General features: G+C 41.3%; 1 protein-coding gene across 2 annotated transcripts in view; it reads left to right on the forward strand.

Annotated features, from left to right (window-relative positions):
• SORT1 (sortilin 1) overlaps nt 1-20,709 on the forward strand; it is an 87,701-nt gene that overhangs the window by 11,543 nt on the left and 55,449 nt on the right. For both annotated transcript variants that reach the window (XM_012500469.2, XM_030824905.1), the window contains exons 2-3: nt 16,820-16,879; nt 18,930-19,003. In XM_012500469.2, coding sequence (XP_012355923.2) covers nt 16,820-16,879; nt 18,930-19,003 — 134 coding nt within the window. The remainder of the gene's footprint in view (nt 1-16,819; nt 16,880-18,929; nt 19,004-20,709) is intronic.

The following is a 20,709-nucleotide window of genomic DNA, read 5'->3' on the forward strand; positions in this document are numbered from 1 at the left end:
ACCACTTTCTGGCCTATGTTAACCCTCTGTTCCAGTTAAAGTGACCTTCTAACCAGTCCCTTCAGCTCCCCATGTGGTTTGTTGCTTCTCCATCTTTGTTTTCACGGGTTTCTTCCTGTCCGAATGCCCTTCTAGCCCTTGTTAGTTTTTCCTGTTCTCTCCTATAATTTTGGACTATGCCATGTAATACAACACTTCTCTCTTGTGTTCAGTTTCATTTATAGAAGTTTTATTCCCTAAATGATAAACTCCTTAAAGGTAGGGCCCAGCTTGTACTATGAGTCCTTTATCACTTTTGCCTCCCACAATGCTGAAGAAAGAGTAGTCATGAAATGTGTAGTCTGGAGTCAGACAGACATGAGATTGAAACCTTACTCTGCCACTTCCCAACTTTTTGACTTTGAGCAAGTTACTTAACGTCTCTGAGCCTGCTGCTTTCTTTATAAATTAACAGTGAGTACCTTAGTATATAATACTAATATAATAAGTGCTTAGTAAAGGTTAAATATTATTGTTTTTCTTTAATTCAGCAGTTGTTCGTCGAGCACCTACACACGAGGCACTGTATCAGGTCCTCGGAACTGGTGTAGAACACCAGACCTCTGCCTTGATGGAACTTTATGGACCAATAGAGAAAATGGCACTAAACGATATATAATTATAAATGTAGTAATTACCAAGAAGAAAAATAGTAACCACAGGAGAATAATTGACAGGTCTTTTTTAGTCTGGGGCATTAGGAAAGATTCACTGCGAAATTATTTAAACTGATACTTGAATAGAATTTTGCCAGGAAGAGTATCTCAGGCATAGAGAACAACATGTTCATAAGGCCTGGGTCTAGAAAGAGCTTGGCATACTCCAGGATCTGGAAGAAGGCCAGTGTGGTTGTAGCAGAGGGAATGGGGGAAGGGGTTAGCGCCCACACCCAAGGGATAAGCGGCAAGCCTTTATGGTTCTCTCGGCTCAGTCAGCTGGCAACTGGAGCATATCTCTTTGTCACTTTCTTTTCTTTAAAATGAACTAAGCTATAACAATTAAATGCAAAAATTATGAAATGTAGCTATTTATTGAGAAATGAATTGTTTCATGGAAGTGACTTTCAAAAACTAAGCCTACCCTTTTATAAGTGCCAAAGGTTTTTTGTTTGCTTGCTTTTTAAATGGAAATCTTTCTAATACACTTCTCTGTCTTCTTGGTCAACAGTATGAGCCTAGGTCACTAAGAAGAGAATAAATTATGCTATACCAGGACTGCTGTGATTTGAATGTGCCTCCCCAAATTCATGTTTTAGGAACTTAATTGTCAATGTAACTGTATTAAGTGGTGGGTCTTTAAGAGGTATTATATCATGAGGGCACCAACTCATGAATGGATTAAGGCCTTTATCCCAGGAGTGGGTTAATTATAATAGGGGGAGAGTTTGGTCCTATTTCTTTTCTGTTGTTGTTGTTGAGACAGAGTCTCACTCTGTTGTCCAGGCTGGAGTGCAGGGTTGTGATCTCAGCTCACTGCAACCTCCGCCTCCCAGGTTCAAGGGATTCTCGTGCCTCTGCCTCCCAAGTAGCTGGGATTACAGGTGTATGCCACCACACCTGGCTAATTTTTGTATTTTTAGTAGAGATGGGGTTTCACCATGTTGGCCAGGCTGGTTTCAAACTCCTGACCTCAAGTGATCCACCTGCCTTGGCCTCCCAAAGTGCTTCAATTACAGGCATGAGCCACCATGCCTGGCCTGGTCCTATTTCTTTTCTGTGTCTCCTGTGCTTGCTTCCACTTTCTGCCATGGGATGATCCTCTGCAGATGCCTATGCCATGCTCTTGGACTTCACAGCCTCCAGAACTGTGAGCTAAATAAACATCTTTTCTTTATAAATTGCTCTGTCTTGAATATTCTCTTATAGCAACTGAAAATGGACTAAGACGATGACTCACAGTATTTTAATGTGGTATGACATTTAAGACCCACAAGAGCTATTGAGATATGTGGGGCTATCTTCTCCCATTTCAGATGTCCTGGATTATAAACTTAAAGCCATCGTCTGCCTGTTTGCTTTTTTCCTGCAGAAATGATATTCCCTTTGTAATTCCTCTTGTAATATCCTCTTCATCTTGCTGTTGTCCCTGTCTCTATGTATATCACCCTCAAATTTGATTTGCTTCCTCTCTATGCTGAGAAAGCAGATTTCTAATATTAGACAGTTCTAACCAGTTTAATAAATTGAATTAGAGTGATGGTCTGCAAATTTCTCTTAGAAGTCAAATGCACAGATTTTTAATGCATGATAGTGACATCAGGGGTCTTCTTGCTTCTTTTCAGTGAGTATCCCGGTTGCTGAGGCATCTGAATCATGGAAGTTGCTGTTGCCCCTCTCCTTTGAACACTGGCCTATTGTGGAGCAGGGAGCTGATCTCGAAAACAACAAAAACCCAGATACATAGCAGTTGAAAAGCAAACTGAGTGGCTAAATTATTGATGAGTCATAGAATTTTAAAGCTTAGAGAGACTGGAAAGATTGTCATTCTAACCCCCTCACTTTGGTAATGATGTCAGGTTGTGCTGCCCAATTTCACGCAGCTTTTTGCAGAGCTGGAAATAAAATTCGGGTTGACTGTTTATTAGCCTGGTACTCTCCTCTGTATCATGCTCCCTCAGAAAACTCTGAATAATTAAATAGATTTGGAAACTTGTAAATTATTTTGTAGTTAATTTTTTCATTTCCAAGAATAGACTTCATGAGAACTGGGACATTTGTGATCTTATTTCTGGCTCATGTTTTATGATTCTAGCAGTGCTTAATTTAACAGAACTATATTCTGTTAGGATTTTCTTCCTGCCTGCAAAAGTATCACTCCGGTTGTGTTCTAGGCCTCACTGGGGTTTGGAAGCCTAATCCTAGATCCGCAGTCTTTATGGGATCACCAATGCCTTGCCTTTGTAATTCTCAGTTTTACCCCTGAGGAAATGGATTCCCAACAGATAAGATGATTTGTGCCTACCTTCCCAACCAGTTAGTTACTGAGCTAGGCTTAACGTTCTTTTGTAGTTTTGTTTTCATTGTGACAGGCTGACTTCTGTAGATTAAAAGTCTAACATGTTTAGCCTTTATTTTTAGATTTCTGTACCTAAGATGCCTGTTGATAGGGTATAGTCTTCAGTAGCTCAGAGCATGTATTATCACAGCACATGGTAGGCATGCAGACATATTTGTTGAAAGAGGGCAGGTATGTGAAGAATGCCATCATTGAATTCACTTCCTTCTTTGTTTGTCAAAAAGGCTGCTCCTGATGGGGACATGGTCAGACCATCAGCAAGTGGCTTTTAAGCTGGGCCTTGCCTTGGGAAAACTGACCCACACGCAATAGTGCCAGTGTTAGTTTTTTCAGTGTTTTATTTTTGATCATGTGCGTAACTAAAGATAGAAGTTTCTCATGACTGGATTTTTTTCCAACCTACAGTGACTCTTGGGACCAACTTTAAATTTTCCAAGCTTATGGTAACAGTAATTTAATTTGGTTTCTAGTTTAATTAGATGTGAAGATGGTTGTTTCCGTGAAGAATCTTGTGAACAGAACCTAGGGGGTATTCAGATGATCATAGAAATGGACACTGTGCTAATTCATTAACTCTAAAGTGTGGGGGCCTCCTGCTTTAAGATGGTAGGCAATAAATGCTTGGATGAGTCTTATATCATCAGCTCTCAAGGTGGATGCATTTTAGAGAAGGTAGTACAAGCTGTCCCCTGCTTTCTAACATAATGAATTCCTGAAAACCTATTTGGCAGTCAGATGGCAACTATAAATGCCAGCCAGTTACTTCTGCTTCCCAGAGCTCCCCTACTGAGGGCAGTAGATGGCTGTTGGTACCATCTGGGACACCAGAAATCACTGTTCAATACGTAATGGACAAAAGGCTCTGAATGTGACTCTGAAAAGGCAGCTTAGTGTTATCAGTCATTAATGATATTAGGAGGTCTACCTTACATCAAGACCACCTATGTTCCTGTGCCTCAGTGTAGCAGGGGCTCTTTGACCTATCCTGTAACCTTCTGGTATATCTGTTAGCTAGTGTAATATAAATAAGAATAAACTAACATGCGTCCAGGCATGGTGGTTCACGCCTGTAATCCCAGCACTTTGGGAGGCTGAGGCGGGCAGATCACTTGAGGTCAGGAGTTCGAAACCATCCTGGCCAACATGGTAAAACCCCGTCTCTACTAAAAATACAAAAATTAGCCAGGCATGGTGGCATGCACCTGTAATCTTAGCTACTGAGAAGGCTGAGACATGAGACTTGCCTGAACCCGGAAGGTGGAGGTTGCAGTGAGCTGTGATCATGCCATTGCACTCCAGCCTGGGCAACAGAGTGAGACTTTGTCCCCCCAAAAAATAAATAAACTGACATGGTCTATGTGTACTTTTTTATCACCCTTTCCTTTATACTTTTTCTTTCCTTTTTTTTTTTTTTAAACTAAAAATAGCTTACTTATATAGTTTTATTTTTAAAACGATTTCTGCCAATTGGAGGTGGGATGAGACTAATTTATGCACTCTAGAAAAACTATAAAGAAGAATGCACCCCTATCAATTCTATAATACCACTTAAAGACAGTTGCTATTGATATTTTAAAGGGTATCCTTCCAGATCTCTTTTTTTTTTTTAAGGTACAATCTTGCTCTGTCATCCAGACTAGAGTGCAGTGGCACAATCATGGCTGACTGTAGCCTTGACCTCCTGGGCTCAAACAATGTATCTGGGACTACAAGTGCTTGCCACCATGCCTGGCTAGTTTTTATTGTTGTTGTTATTGTTGGTTTTGTGGAGGCAAAGTCTCACTATGTTGCCCAGGCTGGTCTCAAACTCCTGAGCTTAAGCAATTGTTCTGCCTCATCCTCCCAAAGTACTAGGATTATAGGTGTGAGCCACTGTGCCTGGCCCCTGATATCATTGTAACCATAAATATGCACATATGATGTCACATGCTGTTTTGTAGCCTGCTTTTTACTAATATGCTCTGAATATCTTTCAATGTCAGTAAATACCTGAAACATTTTTGTTTTGGGTTTTTAAAGTTTTTTTAAACGTTTCTTCTTTTTCTCCTTGTTCTTGAAACATTTTTAATAGTACCTGATATATTGTTGTATGGCATAACATAATTTACTTAACAAATCTCCAGTTCCTCATTTATAATATACAGGTATAGTAATATCTCATGGGGTTATGTGGATTAAATAATAATGTGTATAATATACCTAACACAGAAGATGACATGTAGGGAATGTTCAATAGTTGTTAGCTGCAGTAATCACCCTAATATATGACATCTTTTATAAAGGTGTGTGATTATCCCCTTATGACAAATTCCTAAGAATAGGATTTGCTCAGTCACATGATATGGACGTTCTCAGTTTTTATTTGCCTCACCAAATAGCTCTCTGGAAAAGTTGCAGCAATTTATGTACTCCCACCCACCATAGAAGAAGGTGCTCTGGTCCCTCTGCCCTCACTGGATACATTTTGTCAAGTCTTTTAATCTTTGCCAGTCTGAAAGGCAAAAATGTCGTATTTTTCTTTTTATTTCTTGGCTCACTACAACCTCTACCTCCTGGGCTCAAGCCAGCCTCCCATCTCAGCCTCCTGAGTAGCTGGGACTACAGGTGCACACCACCACACCCGGCTAATTTTTTTTTTTTTTTTTTTTTTTTTTTGTGGAGACAGGGTTTTGCCATGTTGCCCAGGCTGGTCTCAAACTCCTGGGCTCAAGTGATCCTCCTGCCTTGGCCTCCCAAAGCCTGGGATTACAGGTGTGAGCCACTGCACTGGCCTGTTTTTTTTTTTTGTTTTAGAGATTAAATAGCTTTTCATATGTTTATTGGCCATTTCTTTGTCCTTCTATGAATTGGGTGCTCATGTTCTTTCCCTATTTTCCAAAAACCTGTTCGAGGTTTTGGCCTGTTACTTACTGATTTGAAAACCCTTTCTAAATTAATATTTTGTCATGTTACAAATAATTTTATATTAATTGAAACCCTTTCTATATTAATACTTTGTCATGTTACAAATAATTTTTCCCAGTTTTTTTCAGCTTTCTCTTTGGTGTTTTGCAATTTAAACTTTTTACATAGTCAAAGTAAATCCTTAAGTATGGGTTCTGATTTTTGTACCATTTTTGTAAAGGTCTTCTCATTCCAAGGTTATAAAAATATTCGTTTATACTTCTAGTATCATTTTTTGACACAGGGTCTCACTCTGTCACCCAGGCTGGAGTACAGTGGTGCCATCACAGATCACTACAGCCTCGAACTCCCAGGCTCAAGCAATCCTCCCATCTCAACCTCCTGAGTCTCTGGGACCACAAATGCATGCTATGCCACCACACCTGGCTGTTGTTTTTTTGTTTGTTTTCTTTTTTGGTAGAGACAGGGTCTCACTATGTTGCCCAGGCTGGTCTCAAACTCCTGGGCTTAAGCAGTCCACCCACCTGGGCCTCCCAAAATGCTAGGATTACAGGCGTGAGCCACTGTGCCTGGCCATTTCTAGTATTTTTATAATTTAATTTTTTTACATTTATATCTTCTCCCTATATGGAATTTATTTAGGCATTTTAAGAAGGGAGTTAGGAATTCAGCTTTTTATTTTATTTTTTTCCAAATAGCCAGTTTTTCCAGTGTTCTTATACCACTAACTTGAAATGCTAGCTTTATCATGTGCTAAAAGAAACCTCATCCATTCCTGGATCTGTTTTGCTCTATTGATTTGTCTATTCCTGCGCCAGTAACTCTGTCATGGGATTAATAAATTTTTCCAAAAGTGGCAATAATTTCATGCTCATCTGCTCCTGGTAGAATCAAGCTGACATTTCACCCAACTACTCTTCAACTTCTTGGCGTCTGTGCTTCCTATCCTAGGGTAGGATTAGGTCATCTGAATGACTGTATTTGCTCTGGGCTCCTCGGGGTACTGGCTTTTGGACTGTTAAGTAAAGAAACAGCATATTTACATAGTTTTCCTTAATTTTGACCTGTTTCTAGATCATACATTTAGCTGACTCCTTAGCAATATGAAGTGACCAGATCATGTTCTCTTTGTGCCAAATGAAGCTTGTCCAACCCACAGCCCGTGGGCCACATGTGGCCCAGGGTGGCTTTGAATGCAACCCAATACAAATTCATAAACTTTCTTAAAACGTTATGAGTTGTTTTTTTTTTTTTAGCTCATTAGCAATAGCTAGTGTTAGTGTTAATGTATTTTATGTGTGGCCCAAGACAATTCTTCTGCCAGTGTGCCCCAGGGAAGCCAAAAGATTGGACACCCCAATAATCTGCCTCTTAGGCATGCTACATTAGAGCAACACAGCTTTTTTTTTTTTTTGAGACGGAGTTTCACTTTGTCACCCAGGCTGGATTGCAATGGCGCAATCTCGGCTCACTGCAACCTCTGCTTCCTGGGTTCAAGCAATTCTTCTGCCTCAGCCTCCTGAGTAGCTGGGCCTACAGGTATGTGCCACCACACCCAGCTAATTTTTGTAGTTTTAGTAGAGACGGAGTTTCACCATATTGGTCAGGCTGGTCTTGAACTCCTGACCTCAGATGATCCACCCGCCTCCGCCTCCCAAGATGCTGGGATTACAGGTGTGAGCCATCATGCCTGGCCTCCAGTTGTTGTTTACCAGAAACAAAACATGCTTCAACTCTCCCCACACTCTCCATTTGAATTATCATTTATACAACTAACACATAACATCTTTATATATATATATATAACATTCACTCTACCTTCTGTTTGCTGGACTCTCCAACATAGTACTAGATGTTTTTGTATGATTCATTATTTTGATATTATAGAACATTCTTCGGTAATATTGTGTCAGAGGTTTTGGGTTTTCCCTTCCTATAGGGATTATTCTGCCTTTCAGTTATTTCTAGCAACAAAGCTTTATCCTCTGCTCATATTTCATTTATTCTTCTTACTTTGCCTTGATTACAGCAATTGAGCCATAACTTACTGGCCCATTATTTTCAGGCCTATATATCATCAGACACCATTCCTACCTAAGTGATCCAGTGGGCTCTCTCAGCTTTCTTTGGGTCTTTCAAGCAGGAGTACTATTTCTAAAGTGTCTTCTTAAATATATTTCCTTTTCACTATTTTTATTTTCCTTCTATTTCAACCTTAATTTTCTTTATTCTGACCTTGAGATTCTTATTATTATTATTATTTTAAATATAGACGGGGTCTCTGTTGTGCAGACTAGAGTGCAGTGGCATGATCATAGCTTACTGCAGCTTCGAATTCCTGGGCTCAAGTGATCCTCCTACCTCAGCTTCCTGAGTAGCTAGAACTACAGGTGTGCACCACCATGCCTGGCTGATTTTTAAATTTTTTGTAGAGATGGAGGTCTCACTGTATTGCCCAGGCTGGTCTTGAACTCGTGGACTCAAGTGACCTCCCACCTCAGCCTCCCAATGTGCTGGGATTACAGGCATGAACCGCCATACTCAGCCTGAAATTATTTTTGTATTTTAACAAGTCTTAATAGCATTTACTGTATATTCAGCATTTTACTAGATGGTGATATTAATAGATTTTATTTGTGGTGTTCTTTGAAAATTTTCAAGATACTTGCATATTATCTTCCTGTGTGTTCTACCTGCACCGCTGCCTTCTCTCATTGCCTTGCTCTTGCTTATATCTGCCTCCCAACTCTGTAAACTCTGCTTAAACCTCAGTATTCAGACCTTTATTTCTTCACTTGAAATTTGAATTTCTCTTCTGTGTAGACTACCCCTGCTCAATGCCTCTAAACACTTCAATGTGTTCAGGGCATCTTTACCAATGTTTAGCTACATGAAGTTAATGGTAACTACAATGGGAAGGAGAGGAGTAAGGTCACCACCATGTGTGAACATCTAAGAATACATACCAGTGTATAACAGTGTCTTGGCTGGCTGGAAGAGCATAGGAATAAACTCTATTCAGCCATTATTTACTGAGACAGCAGTAACCCGTGTTAGAAGGAAGATTACATACAGATCAATAATGTTAGTTCAGGACAAACAGCTATCATGAGTTAAAAAAATACTAAAAAAAAGAATAATGTTAGTAGCAGGAGTTTGTGATAGACTTTTACAGAGATGTTTTGGAGCATCTAATAAGTATAAGACCTTGTGCTAGGCCTGATGGGTAATACCAAATATAGTGTCTGCCATTAAGAATTTATAGCATAATTTGAGAGGGAGACAAACATGTAAATAGTTCTACATGTATAGTTTACATGTACGTATAGTTTACATTTATATATAAATATAAATAGTTATAGTACCAGGGGTGTCCGTGAATGCTGTGAGGATAATGCTTAGGAAGAGGAGATCACTTTGAGCTGTGATAATTACAAACCAGAATGGTTGGTTTTACAGTGAAAGATGGGACTTTGGCTGTCTTTCAGATCTTTTTCACTGGTATAGTCTGTCCCCTGTGGCTGTCAAAAAGAAACACCCACAATAGAATGCTGAGGAGCAATGGACAAGTGCAGAAACACAGAACTTTTCCTTTTTGAAACTTGCATTTTTCAACTTTTAGATTTAGGGGTACATGTGCAGGTTTGTTACCTGGGTATATTGTGTGATGCTGGGATACAAATGATCCTATCACTCAGGTAGTGAACATGGTACCCAAAAGTTAGTTTATCAGTACTCACGTCCATCCCTCCTCTAATAATCCCATTTCTGTTGTTGCCATCTTTATGTCCATGAGTACCCAGTGTTTACCTCCCATTATAAGTGAGAGCATGTGGTATTTGGTTTTCTGTTTCTGTGTTAATTTACTTAGGGTAATGGCCTCCATCTGCATCCATGTTGCTGCAAGGGACGTGATAGCATTCATTTTATGGCTCCATAGTATTAGATGGTGTATATAGACCATATTTTCTTATCCAATCCACTGCTGATGGGCACCTAGGTTGATTCCATGTCTTTGCTATTGTAAATAGAGCTATAATTAACATAGTGCATGTGTCTTTTTGGTAGAATGATTTGGGTCAGATCACAGTTCTCTTTTAAGTTCTTTGAGAAATCTCCAAATCGCTTTTCACAGTGGCTGAAGATTCCCTGCAACAGTGTATAAACATTCCCTTTTCTCCACAGCCCCACCAGTATCTGTTTTTTTGTGTGTGTGATGTTTTAATAATAGTCGTTCTTTCTAGTATGAGATGGTATCTCATTGTGAAACCTGCATTTTTGAAAAATAGTTTCACTTGCCATAGAATTACAGCTTGACTGTTTTTTTCCCCAGTACTTTAAATATGTTACTCCACTGTCTGGCTTGTATTGTAGGAAGAGTTGGCTATCATTCTTTGTTTCTCTGTATGTAATGTCATCTTTTTTGTGGATGCTTTTAAGATTTTTCTCTATTGCTGATTTTAGATTATTTGACTATGATATGATGTGCTTTGGTGTATTTTTCATCGTGTTTCTTGAGCTTAGGGTTTCTGAGCCTCTTGGATCTCTGGGTTTATCCTTTTCATCACATTTGGGGAAATTTTGGCTATTATATCTTTTTTTTTTTTTTGAGACGGAGTCTCGCTGTCGCCGAGGCTGGAGTGCAGTGGCGCGATCTCGGCTCACTGCAGGCTCCGCCCCCCGGGGTTCACGCCATTCTCCTGCCTCAGCCTCCCGCGTAGCTGGGACTACAGGCGCCCGCCACCTCTCCCGGCTAATTTTTTGTATTTTTAGTAGAGACGTGGATGGTCTCGATCTCCTGACCTCGTGATCTGTCTGCCTTGGCTTCCCAAAGTGCTGGGATTACAGGCGTGAGCCACCGTGGTTATTATAGCTTAACTTTTTTTTCTGTCTCCAGCCCAGCCTCCTCTAGATGCCCTGATTGTATATATAATCAGCTGCTTGAAGTTGTTCTACTTCAAAAAGAATGAACAGAGCCATCGCTGAGCTGTAGAACAACTTCAAGAACATTTGTAGAAACTGTAGAACATGGCCGGGCGCGGTGCCTCACGCTTGTAATCCCAGCACTTTCGGAGGCCGAGGCGGGAGGATCACGAGGTCAGGAGATCCAGACCACGGTGAAACCCCGTCTCTACTAAAAATACAAAAAAAAATTAGCCGGGCGTGGTGGCGGGCGCCTGTAGTCCCAGGTACTCGGAGAGGCTGAGGCAGGAGAATGGGGTGAACTCGGGAGGCGGAGCTTGCAGTGAGCCGAGATTGCGCCACTGCACTCCAGCCTGGGCGACAGAGCGAGACTCTGTCTCAAAAAAAAAAAGAAACTGTAGAACATTTTCTGAATTGATAGCTCTGTTCATTTTTTGTCTTTTTTTATCTCTGTGTTTCACTTTGGATAGTTTCTGTTGGTATGGCTTCAGGTTCACACTCACCTCTTCTACAGTGTCTAATCTCTTGTTCAGCCTATCCAGTGTTTGTTTTTTTGTTTGTTTGTTTTTGAGATGGAGTCTCGCTCTGTCACTCAGGTGGAGTTCAGTGGTGCAATCTTGGCTCAGTACAGCCTCCACCTCCCAGGTTCAAGTGATTCTCCTGCCTCAGCCTTCTGAGTAGCTGGGGTATGTCACCACACCTGGCTAGTTTTTGTATTTTTAGTGGAGACAAGTTTTCACCATGTTGGTGAGGCTGGTCTCAAACTTCTGAACTCAGGTGATCTGCCCGCCTCAGCCTCCCAAAGTGCTGGGATTACAGGCATGAGCCACAGCACCCTATCCAGTGTACTTTTCATCTCAGTCATTGTAATTCTCATTTCTACAAGTCTAATATAAGTCTTTTTCTTTTCTTTTCTTTTTTCTTTTTTTTTTTTTTTTTGAGACGGTGTTTTCTTGTCACCCAAGCTGTGGTGCAATGGTGCAATCTTTGCTCACTGCAACCTCTGCTTCCTGGGTTCAAGTGATTCTCCTCCCTCAGCCTCTTGAGTAGCTGGGATTACAGGTGCCCACCACCACACCCGGCTAATTTTTAGTATTTTAGTAATTTTCGTATTTTTAATAGAGACAGGATTTCACCATGTTGGCCAGGCTGGTCTCGAACTCTTGACCTCAAGTGATCCGCCCACCTTGGCCTCCCAAAATGCTGGGATTATAGGCATGAGCCACTGCGCCTGGCCTGATTTAAGTCTTAAAAATTTTTTTTTTTTTTCTCAATCCATTCTCTAATTTCTTGTGGAGTACAGTTATAACTGTTGCAGTGTCCTTATCTACTAATTATCTTTGTTATTTCTGAGTCAGTTTGAGTTTTCTCTTCATTATGGGTCCTGATTTCTTCTTTGCGTGCCTGGTTATTTTTAAAAAATTATTTTAAGAGACAGGGTCTTGCTCTGTTGCTCAGGCTGGAGTGCAGTGGTATGATGATAGCTCACTGTAGCCTCAAACTCCTGGGCTCAAGAGATCCTCCTGCCTCAGCCTCCCAAGTAGCGAGGGCTACAAGCATGTGCCACCATGCCTAGCTGATTTTTTAAAGTTGTTTTTGTGGAAATGGGGGTCTTGCTACATTGCCCAGGCTGGCTTCCAACTCCTGGCCTCAAGTGATCCTCCCACCTCGGCCTCCCAAAGGGCTGGGATTATAGACATGAGCTACTGCACCTACCCACCTGATGATTTTTCAGTTGGATATTGTGAGTTTTAGCTTGTTGGGTGCTAGATATTTTTGTGTTCTTTTAAATATTCTTGAACTTTGTTCTGGACCACTGGTTACTTGGAAACAGTTTGATCCTTTTGGGTCTTGCTTTTAAACATTTTTAGGCGGGACCGGCACAGCATTAGGTCTGGGGTTATTACCACAGAGGTAAATGTTTCTGAGTACTCTACCCAATTTCCTTGCAATAACGAGGTTTCCTATTATGGTTGCTGGGAACAGGAATTATTCCTGTTCCTGTGTGAGGTCTCAATATTGTTCTCTGCCGTCCTTTCAGGTAATTATTTCACTGGCCTCAGGTAGTTTCCTTACATGCGTGTGCTGATCGGTGTTCAGCTGAAGACTTGGTGGGGTGGCTGGGGAGGCCCCCTGCTCAGATCTCCAGAATTTTTTTTCTGTGTCTTTCTTCTCTAATCTTCTGCCCTGTGAACCTCTTTGGCCTCCCCAGACTATCAGCTTCCTCTCTTAAGTTTAGGGAGAACTCTGGACTCTGCCTGGGTGCCCCTCCCCTGCACTGTACCTGAAATTCTCTCCTGGCAGTAAGCCAGTTAGCTGTAGGGTCCTCCTTGTTCAGTTCCTTGTCTTTCAGGAATCGTCGTCCTTTGTGCCTAGTGTCCAATATCTTGGAAACGGTCATTTCACATATTCTGTGGGTTTGTTTTTTTTTTTTTTCTTTTCTTTTTTGAGATGGAGTCTTGCCCTGTCGCACAAGCTGGAGTGCAGTGGCGTGATCTTGCCTCACTGCAGCCTCCGCCTCTCGGGTTCAAGCAATTCTCTGCCTCAGCCTCCCAAGTAGCTGGGATTACAGGCGCGCCACCATGCCTGGCTAATTTTTTGTATCTTTTTTTTTTTTTTTTTTTTTGAGGTGGAGTCTCGCTCTGTCACCCAGGCTGGAGTGCAGTGGCGCGATCTCGGCTCACTGCAAGCTCTGCCTCCCAGGTTCACGCCATTCTCCTGCCTCAGCCTCCCGAGTGGCTGGGACTACAGGTGCCCGCCACCATGCCTGGCTACTTTTTTGTATCTTTAGTAGAGACGGAGTTTCACTCGAACTCCTGACCTCGTGATCCGCCTGTCTCGGCCTCCCAAGGTGCTGGGGTTACAGGTGTGAGCCACCGTGCTGGGCCCATTCTGTGTGGTTTTTTTTGTTTTTTTTTTTTTATTAGCTGTTTCCAGTAGAAAGGTAAATGTGATCCCTGTCACTCCATCTTGACCAGAAGCAGAAGTCCACCCAGAAATGAACTTTTACATTTCATACTCATGTCTGTCATGGGGAAGTTAAGTGGGCCTAGCCTTGTCTTTTTACTTCATCATCCTCTTTTTCAGAACTTCATAAGTAGTTCTTCAAGAATTCAATATTTATTGCGTGCCCACTGTGCACTATGCTGTGTGTTAGCTGCTGAAATATATAGGCTTGATTCCTTTACCAGATGGACCTCAGGTCTGGTGGGGAGGACAGGCAAGGTTCTTGTGGCTACAATTAAAAGTGCTATAATACATATTTTGAAAGATCTAAAATGCCACTGCAGTGTAGAATGACATGTACGTTGTCTTAAATATTAGAAATGATTCTGGATTAGGATCAATGGCTTTGTGCTGACTTGTGAATTCTGTCTTCTAACCATGACCAGGTTGTCCACCCTTTCCTGGACATCCATATTTTTTTTTCTCCCATTGAATGGGCAGGATTGAATCTGTACTCTTGGGTCCCTAGCTCTCCTGGATTTATCTGCTTTCCATATGACCTTTTCTTTCTGCTTAACCTTTGGGCCTGCTGTAACATCTCATTTCATTTTTCTTTTTTAACTTTCACCAGTATAAGAATGTTAGAGACTGAAATATTAAAAAATTAATTGCATTTGCTATAGGTAGATGAGTTTTTCAGTGAGTTTGCCCATTTTCAAAAGCAAATCTTCATTGCTTATTTGGAGTGGGTGGGAGGGACAGCTTAAGGGTAGCAGAAAACCACAGTTTTGCTGGTGAATCTGGCCTACATTTCCAAAGGAGCTCTTTGGACGATGAATGAGGTCCATTACCATTTCAGTTGTTTCAGTGAAGCTGAGAGTTGCCAGTGACACGTGATAATCCTCCTCATTCTGTAGTTGAGTAATAGGAAAATGTGGGTAATGCCAGTCTGCATTGACTGGGTCAGCTGTGTAGAGCATTGCCTGAAAAGTAAAAGTTGCAGTCCTGATTGGCTCAAGACTGATATCTTACAGCCTGATGAAGACAACCACGAATTCCAGTGCCATAACTGATGGACTTTTTCTTTTCTCTTAGTCAGTTATTACAAGGACCTTCCTTGGAAAGATAACCTATGTTTAGATGACTGTGATCTTAGCCCTTGTAATCTGCCTGGTGCTTGTGGTAGCTCTGGATGTTCCTGTTTTTCCTGAAGGACCTCATTGATGTCATTTCAGGCACTATCCTCACTCAAGAGAATGTGTGGTTTTGCTATGTGTGAAATATCATATAAGACACACTGCTATGTCAGCTTTTAAGCTTCTGGTTTCAGAAGCTCTGGCAGCCCTACTTTTTCTCAGATGCCTGGCAAGCCTGCATGTCTGAATAGCCCTTCTGTCCTGCAGAGGCTGTGAGAAGCTCTGCCGAGCATTTGAGAGTTAACCATTATTTACCGAGCAAGACCTGCGTGAGGCACTGATTGTACTAACTTACAGAAATTGTGTAAGAGATTCTTTTGGCATCAAAGGTACTTACGGTCCAGAGGGGAAATCACATAAGTGAATTCGGAAGCCCATTCAAGACTACAAGAGAAAATTCGAAGATAAACAAAACAGTTCATGTTTTGAGTTCTGTTTCTTTAGATTTCTATGTTGGGATTGGTGGCTTGAGTGACCAAGTAGCTGGCATCCCAACCATTTATAGACATGTTCTATTTTGAGGTTGAGTTTGTGGTTTGGGAAGGATGTGTAATCATTTTCAACAAATGCTTATTGAGCGTGCAAAGTATTCCTGTGGTAGGCACAGGGAGTACCAACAAGTATAAAGTTACATTCCCCAGCTTCCAAGGAGCTTCTCATATCTGACAGGGCAAGGCATGTTTAAGATTTTAAAATCTTAGTAAGATTATATGTCTTAAGAAAAAAGCGTAATCATCCACATTTATTAGAAATATATACTGAACTATTAAACTGTCTAAGAAATGGGGCTTGGGTGGTGAGCATGTGGCCTGGAAAAGAGAAGGATCTTCACTTTTTGCTATATAGACTGTATATAGTATGTAATTTCTATATGGTTTGAAATTTTTACCAAATGCAGTTATTACCTCTTTGGAATTTTTATTTTTTTATCAGTTACAAAAATTATAGAGAACAGAAGATTGTATTAATATGTATAATATTAACCTTGAATATCTCCATGTGGTAGGATTATGAGTGACTTATCTTTTTTATACCTTCTTACAGTTGTTTACATCTTCTTTAATGAATATATATTATTGTATAAATAGAGAAAGGAAGTATTTGAAAAACAAAACCCAAAACCACCTACAATGATTATTATAACTATATTTTAACATGCTTACTATATTTTGGATACAATATACCAGCTTTCCCTTTTTTACCTCCTTACTCTCACTGCAACTCTGGTAAGGTTGTTTTATTATTATCATTATTACTATTGTTATTAAATAAAAAGGTGAAACAAAGGCATTTGCTTCTTGCTTCTGCCCCTTGTCATTTTGAGTGAGCTAGACTAGAAGTAAAAGGAATCCAGTTACGAACTTTTCAGCTATACTGTAAAGGATGCCCAGAAAAATTTAAATTATGCCGATTTGGTTACAATTATGCCTGCCAGTGTGGGCTATGATCTCTTGTTTTAAAGCATCCTAAAAATACTTTGCTATACCTTTATATTTAGTTCTGTTGGAGAAAGCAATTAGATTATCCCATCTCCCATCTCCCCATCTGGTGCAGTAAAGAAAACTCATCTGCCTGGCTTACTTTGTGTTAGAGAGAATTTAAATTTCCAAGTTATTTGTGATTCACATTAAGTAGTTAAATCCCATCTCTCCCAAATTTTGTACTGGGAATCCATATCCGCTTTATATTTATGAACTTAATTACTCTGAACAGTAATAAAGTTCAGATGTTTAAAGAAGCCAAAGATTGAAGGAGTGTACCTGTCATTTCTAAATTAATTTTTTTTCCCCTTATAGCATGTGTTTGATGATCTCAGAGGCTCAGTATCCTTGTCCTGGGTTGGAGATAGCACTGGGGTAAGTCATATTTTGAGTCTGTTATTTCAGCCCAGCAAGATGATAACAGATTTTGGGGGGGGGTTAAGCACCTAATATCATTTCTTCCTGAAACTGTCTTTAGCCTCAATCACAGAAAATGCATGTTTGCAAGACAGACTTTCAGGAAGTTGTAGTTGTGTTGGTTTTGCTTTAGAATTGGGAACATCTTTTTTGCGGGGGGGAGGGGTAGGGACGGAGTTTCGCTCTTGTTGCCCAAGTTGGAGTGCAATGGCATGATCTTGGCTCACTGCAACCTCCACCTCCTGGGTTCAAGCGATTCTCCTGCCTCAGCCTCCTGAGGAGCTGGGATTACAGGCACCCACCACCATGCACAGCTGATTGTTTGTATTTTTAGTGGAGATGGGGTTTCACCATGTTGGCCAGGCTAGTCTTGAACTCCTGACCTCAGGTGATCCACGCACCTCAGCCTCCCAAAGTGCTGGGATGACAGGCATGAGCCACTGCGCCTGGCCGGGAACATCTTCTGACCACCTTCTTCCACAGTGGGAAGATGGACACCTTTTCAGTCCTTGGTGGCTGCTTAGCATCAAGATGAGCAAGAAGAAAGGTGAAAGTGCTCTGTACTGAGGAGGGAAGCTCACAATACTTGGGGAAACCCCTATATAGAAACAGAAAATGTCCATTAAAAACATCCTGGCACTTTTCCTCCAAATTGTATTGTTCCTGTGTCCTTTCCCACAGTTGTGTTGAGGGACTGTGGTGCCCATGGGCTCATGTTTGTTCATCTTTTGATCCCTGCCCCTACCACAAAGGAGGTACTTCCAGGATTGGGAGAATGGAAGGAGGATGAGTCAGCTCCTTATCCCTCCTGATATACAGCTGGGCTCCCACTAGGAGGGCATGCTGAGGATACACTGGCCTCTGGTCTTAAATCAGGACTTGTTGCCTGGCTGTCTTATTATCCTGCTTGAACAAGAGCAGGGGCAACATCTCCTGCCTCCTGGTATTCCATAATGCATGTGTCATAGCATTGAAGCACATGATAGTTATATTAGAAGCCTAAAGAAATAAAATCTTGGTGCTGAAAAGCAAATTGTAAATTTCTTATTTTGATTAATTTTTAAACTTTTAGTAGAATTTCTTTAAGCATAGCTCAGTTTTTTCTAAAATTTGAGTTGTACCGTAATTTCCATGATTTACCCATTTATCTTAGATAGTTGGTATCTCCAAGATTTTTTTTTTTTTTTTTTTTTTTTTGAGACAGAGTCTCGCTCTGTCACCCAGGCTGGAGAGCAGTGGTACAATCTTGGCTCACAGCAACGTCTACCTCCCAGGTTCAAGCAATTCTCATGCCTCAGCCTCCCAAGAAGCTGGGACTATAGGCAAGGGCCACCATGCCCGGCTAATTTTTGTATTTTAAGTACAGATGGGGTTTCACCACGTTAGCCAGGCTGGTCTCAAACTCCTGACCTCAAGTAATCCGCCCGCCTCAGCCTCCCAAAGTGCTGTGATTACAGGCGTGAGCCACCGTGCCCAGCCATCTCCAAGATTTCTCATATGGCTTTCTGAGACTCCCTAGACTCTTGTAGTAATCCATCCAGAATCATTTCCTCATGCATAGTTTTTGGTAGATAAAGTACTGAAAAAATGAATTTCATGAAGAACCAACGGCAAGGAGAAGAAAAAGACAGACATACATGACACAGTGACGTCTGTGAGAACACCCACGCTGTTCTAGACTCTGTAAGGAGAAAAGGGAGAGGGTTCTTGCCTGAGAGCATCTTACAATAATTTGGATACAAAATAGTTAAAGCCTTCTTTTATTTTAATGTGTATTTGAGTAGTCAGCCTCACTGCTTCAATAGAGGCAATGGGGATCATCCCAACAAAATGAGCTGAGGACTTTCTCATCATTCTCAGCCCTAGTAACTAGATCCTTCTAGACTTTGGGGAGTACTACACAGTAGGGATATCCAAAGTCTTTTAGGTGTTGGCTTAATCTCGAACACATATCAGCATGTGATTGGAATATCTTTTTTATTTACAGAATGCTTTTTTCTCTCTCCAGGTCATTCTAGTCTTGACTACCTTTCATGTACCACTGGTAATTATGACTTTTGGACAGTCCAAGCTATATCGAAGGTGAGATCAATAACACGCATTGGAGCATTTGACTAAGTAACATATTGAGAATGTAGATTCTCCCTTTTCTAGACATGATGGCGTGTAACAGTTGATGTAAAAGATCTAGCCATCTTAAATTTTCACCAGACTGTCACACTCAGCACATGTTTTTGTTGTTGTTGTTGTTTTTTGAGACGGGGTCTCACTCTGTCACCCAGGCTGGAGTGCAGTGGCGTCATCTTGGCTCACTGCAGCCTCCACCTCCCAGGCTCAAGCCATCCTCCCACTTCAGCCTCCCAAGTAGCTGGGACTGCAGGCACACACCACCATGCCCAGGTAATTTTTTGTATTTTTTGTAGAGACAGGGTTTCCGCATGTTGCCTAGGCTTGTACTGAGCTCCTGGGCTCGAGTGATCCACCTCCCTCCAAAAGTGCTGGGATTACAGGCGGGAGCCACTGCACACGGCCCTCAGCACACTTTTTAATGTCTACTTTTTTTTTGAGCAGGGTCTGGCTCTGTCACTCAGGCTGGAGAGCAGTGGCACAAACACAGCTCATTGCAACCTCTCCCTCCCAGGCTCAAGCCATCCTCCCACCTCAGCCTAACAAGTGGCTGGCATTACAGGCACATACCTCCATGCCTGGGTAATTTTTGTATTTTGAATAGACAGGGTTTCACCATGCTGCCCAGGCTGGTATCAAGCGCCTGGGCTCAAACTGTCTTCCCACCTCGGCCTCCCAAAGTGCTAGGATTACAGGTGTGAGCCACCGTGCCTGGCCTTAGCATCTAATTAGCAACTGAAAAAAGTATGAGAAGGGACCTGGTTCCAAGGAGGTTGGTTTGACCTGACTGAGGGGCAGAACAATAAAGGAAGATGAAGAAAGAGTCTATAGTGCTGTGTGTTTGTGTTCATTTGTATGGATATTTATTTGTGGGAAGGTAGTATCTCTTTAAAAAGTCTTTCTATTTAGTATGAGTACAAAATGCTTTTTTATATTCCTGAAATGAAAATCTTCATTGTACTTTCCCAGCAAATATTTATACAGCATTTTGAGGCCTAAGCAGATTATTTTTAGGTAAGAAGGAGGCTCTCAGGTCAGACCTACCAAAATGCTTTGTAGTGTTCACACTGGTGATGATGATGGTAACATGTGTTCTGGAACCACAACCTATACTGTGACATTGGTGAAGTTTTAGAGTTGTATTCTCAAAGGTATGACTTGGTTAAAAAGTAGGTTCCGTTCCTTAGCAGTAAGATTCAAGACCAACTAACTCCTAGAGATTGCTGAATGATTGTGTCTTCTCAATCATTTATGTCTGTCTCATTTTCCCCTAGGGACCTAAAGAAATAATGACATACCAGCAGATGATATAGAAACTACCCTAGGGTCAGGGTATCTCCCAGGAGTCATGGTACTTTCTCAAGGTTCTTTATTTGACTGCTGTTCTTGGCCCAAGTGGGAGTGAACCCATGTTCAAGCTCTGAAATGGATTAGCCTAACCTCTCTTCCCCATGAGGTATGAACTTTGACTACATCTCCTGGGCATGGAGCCAGAGGTTTCTGCCCTTCAATACATTGATGTTGGTCCCAGAGAGGCAGCAAATACCTTTAGGCCAACAAGGAATTGCCATCTTAGAACTACAGTGTAAATTCCATGAAGGCAAGGTTCTTGACTAACTGGGTTCCCCAGAATCTAGCCAAATGCCTAACATGTAGTAGGC

The sequence above is a fragment of the Nomascus leucogenys genome, chromosome 12 (assembly GCF_006542625.1).
Source record: "Nomascus leucogenys isolate Asia chromosome 12, Asia_NLE_v1, whole genome shotgun sequence".
Classification (NCBI taxonomy): Eukaryota; Metazoa; Chordata; class Mammalia; order Primates; family Hylobatidae; genus Nomascus; species Nomascus leucogenys.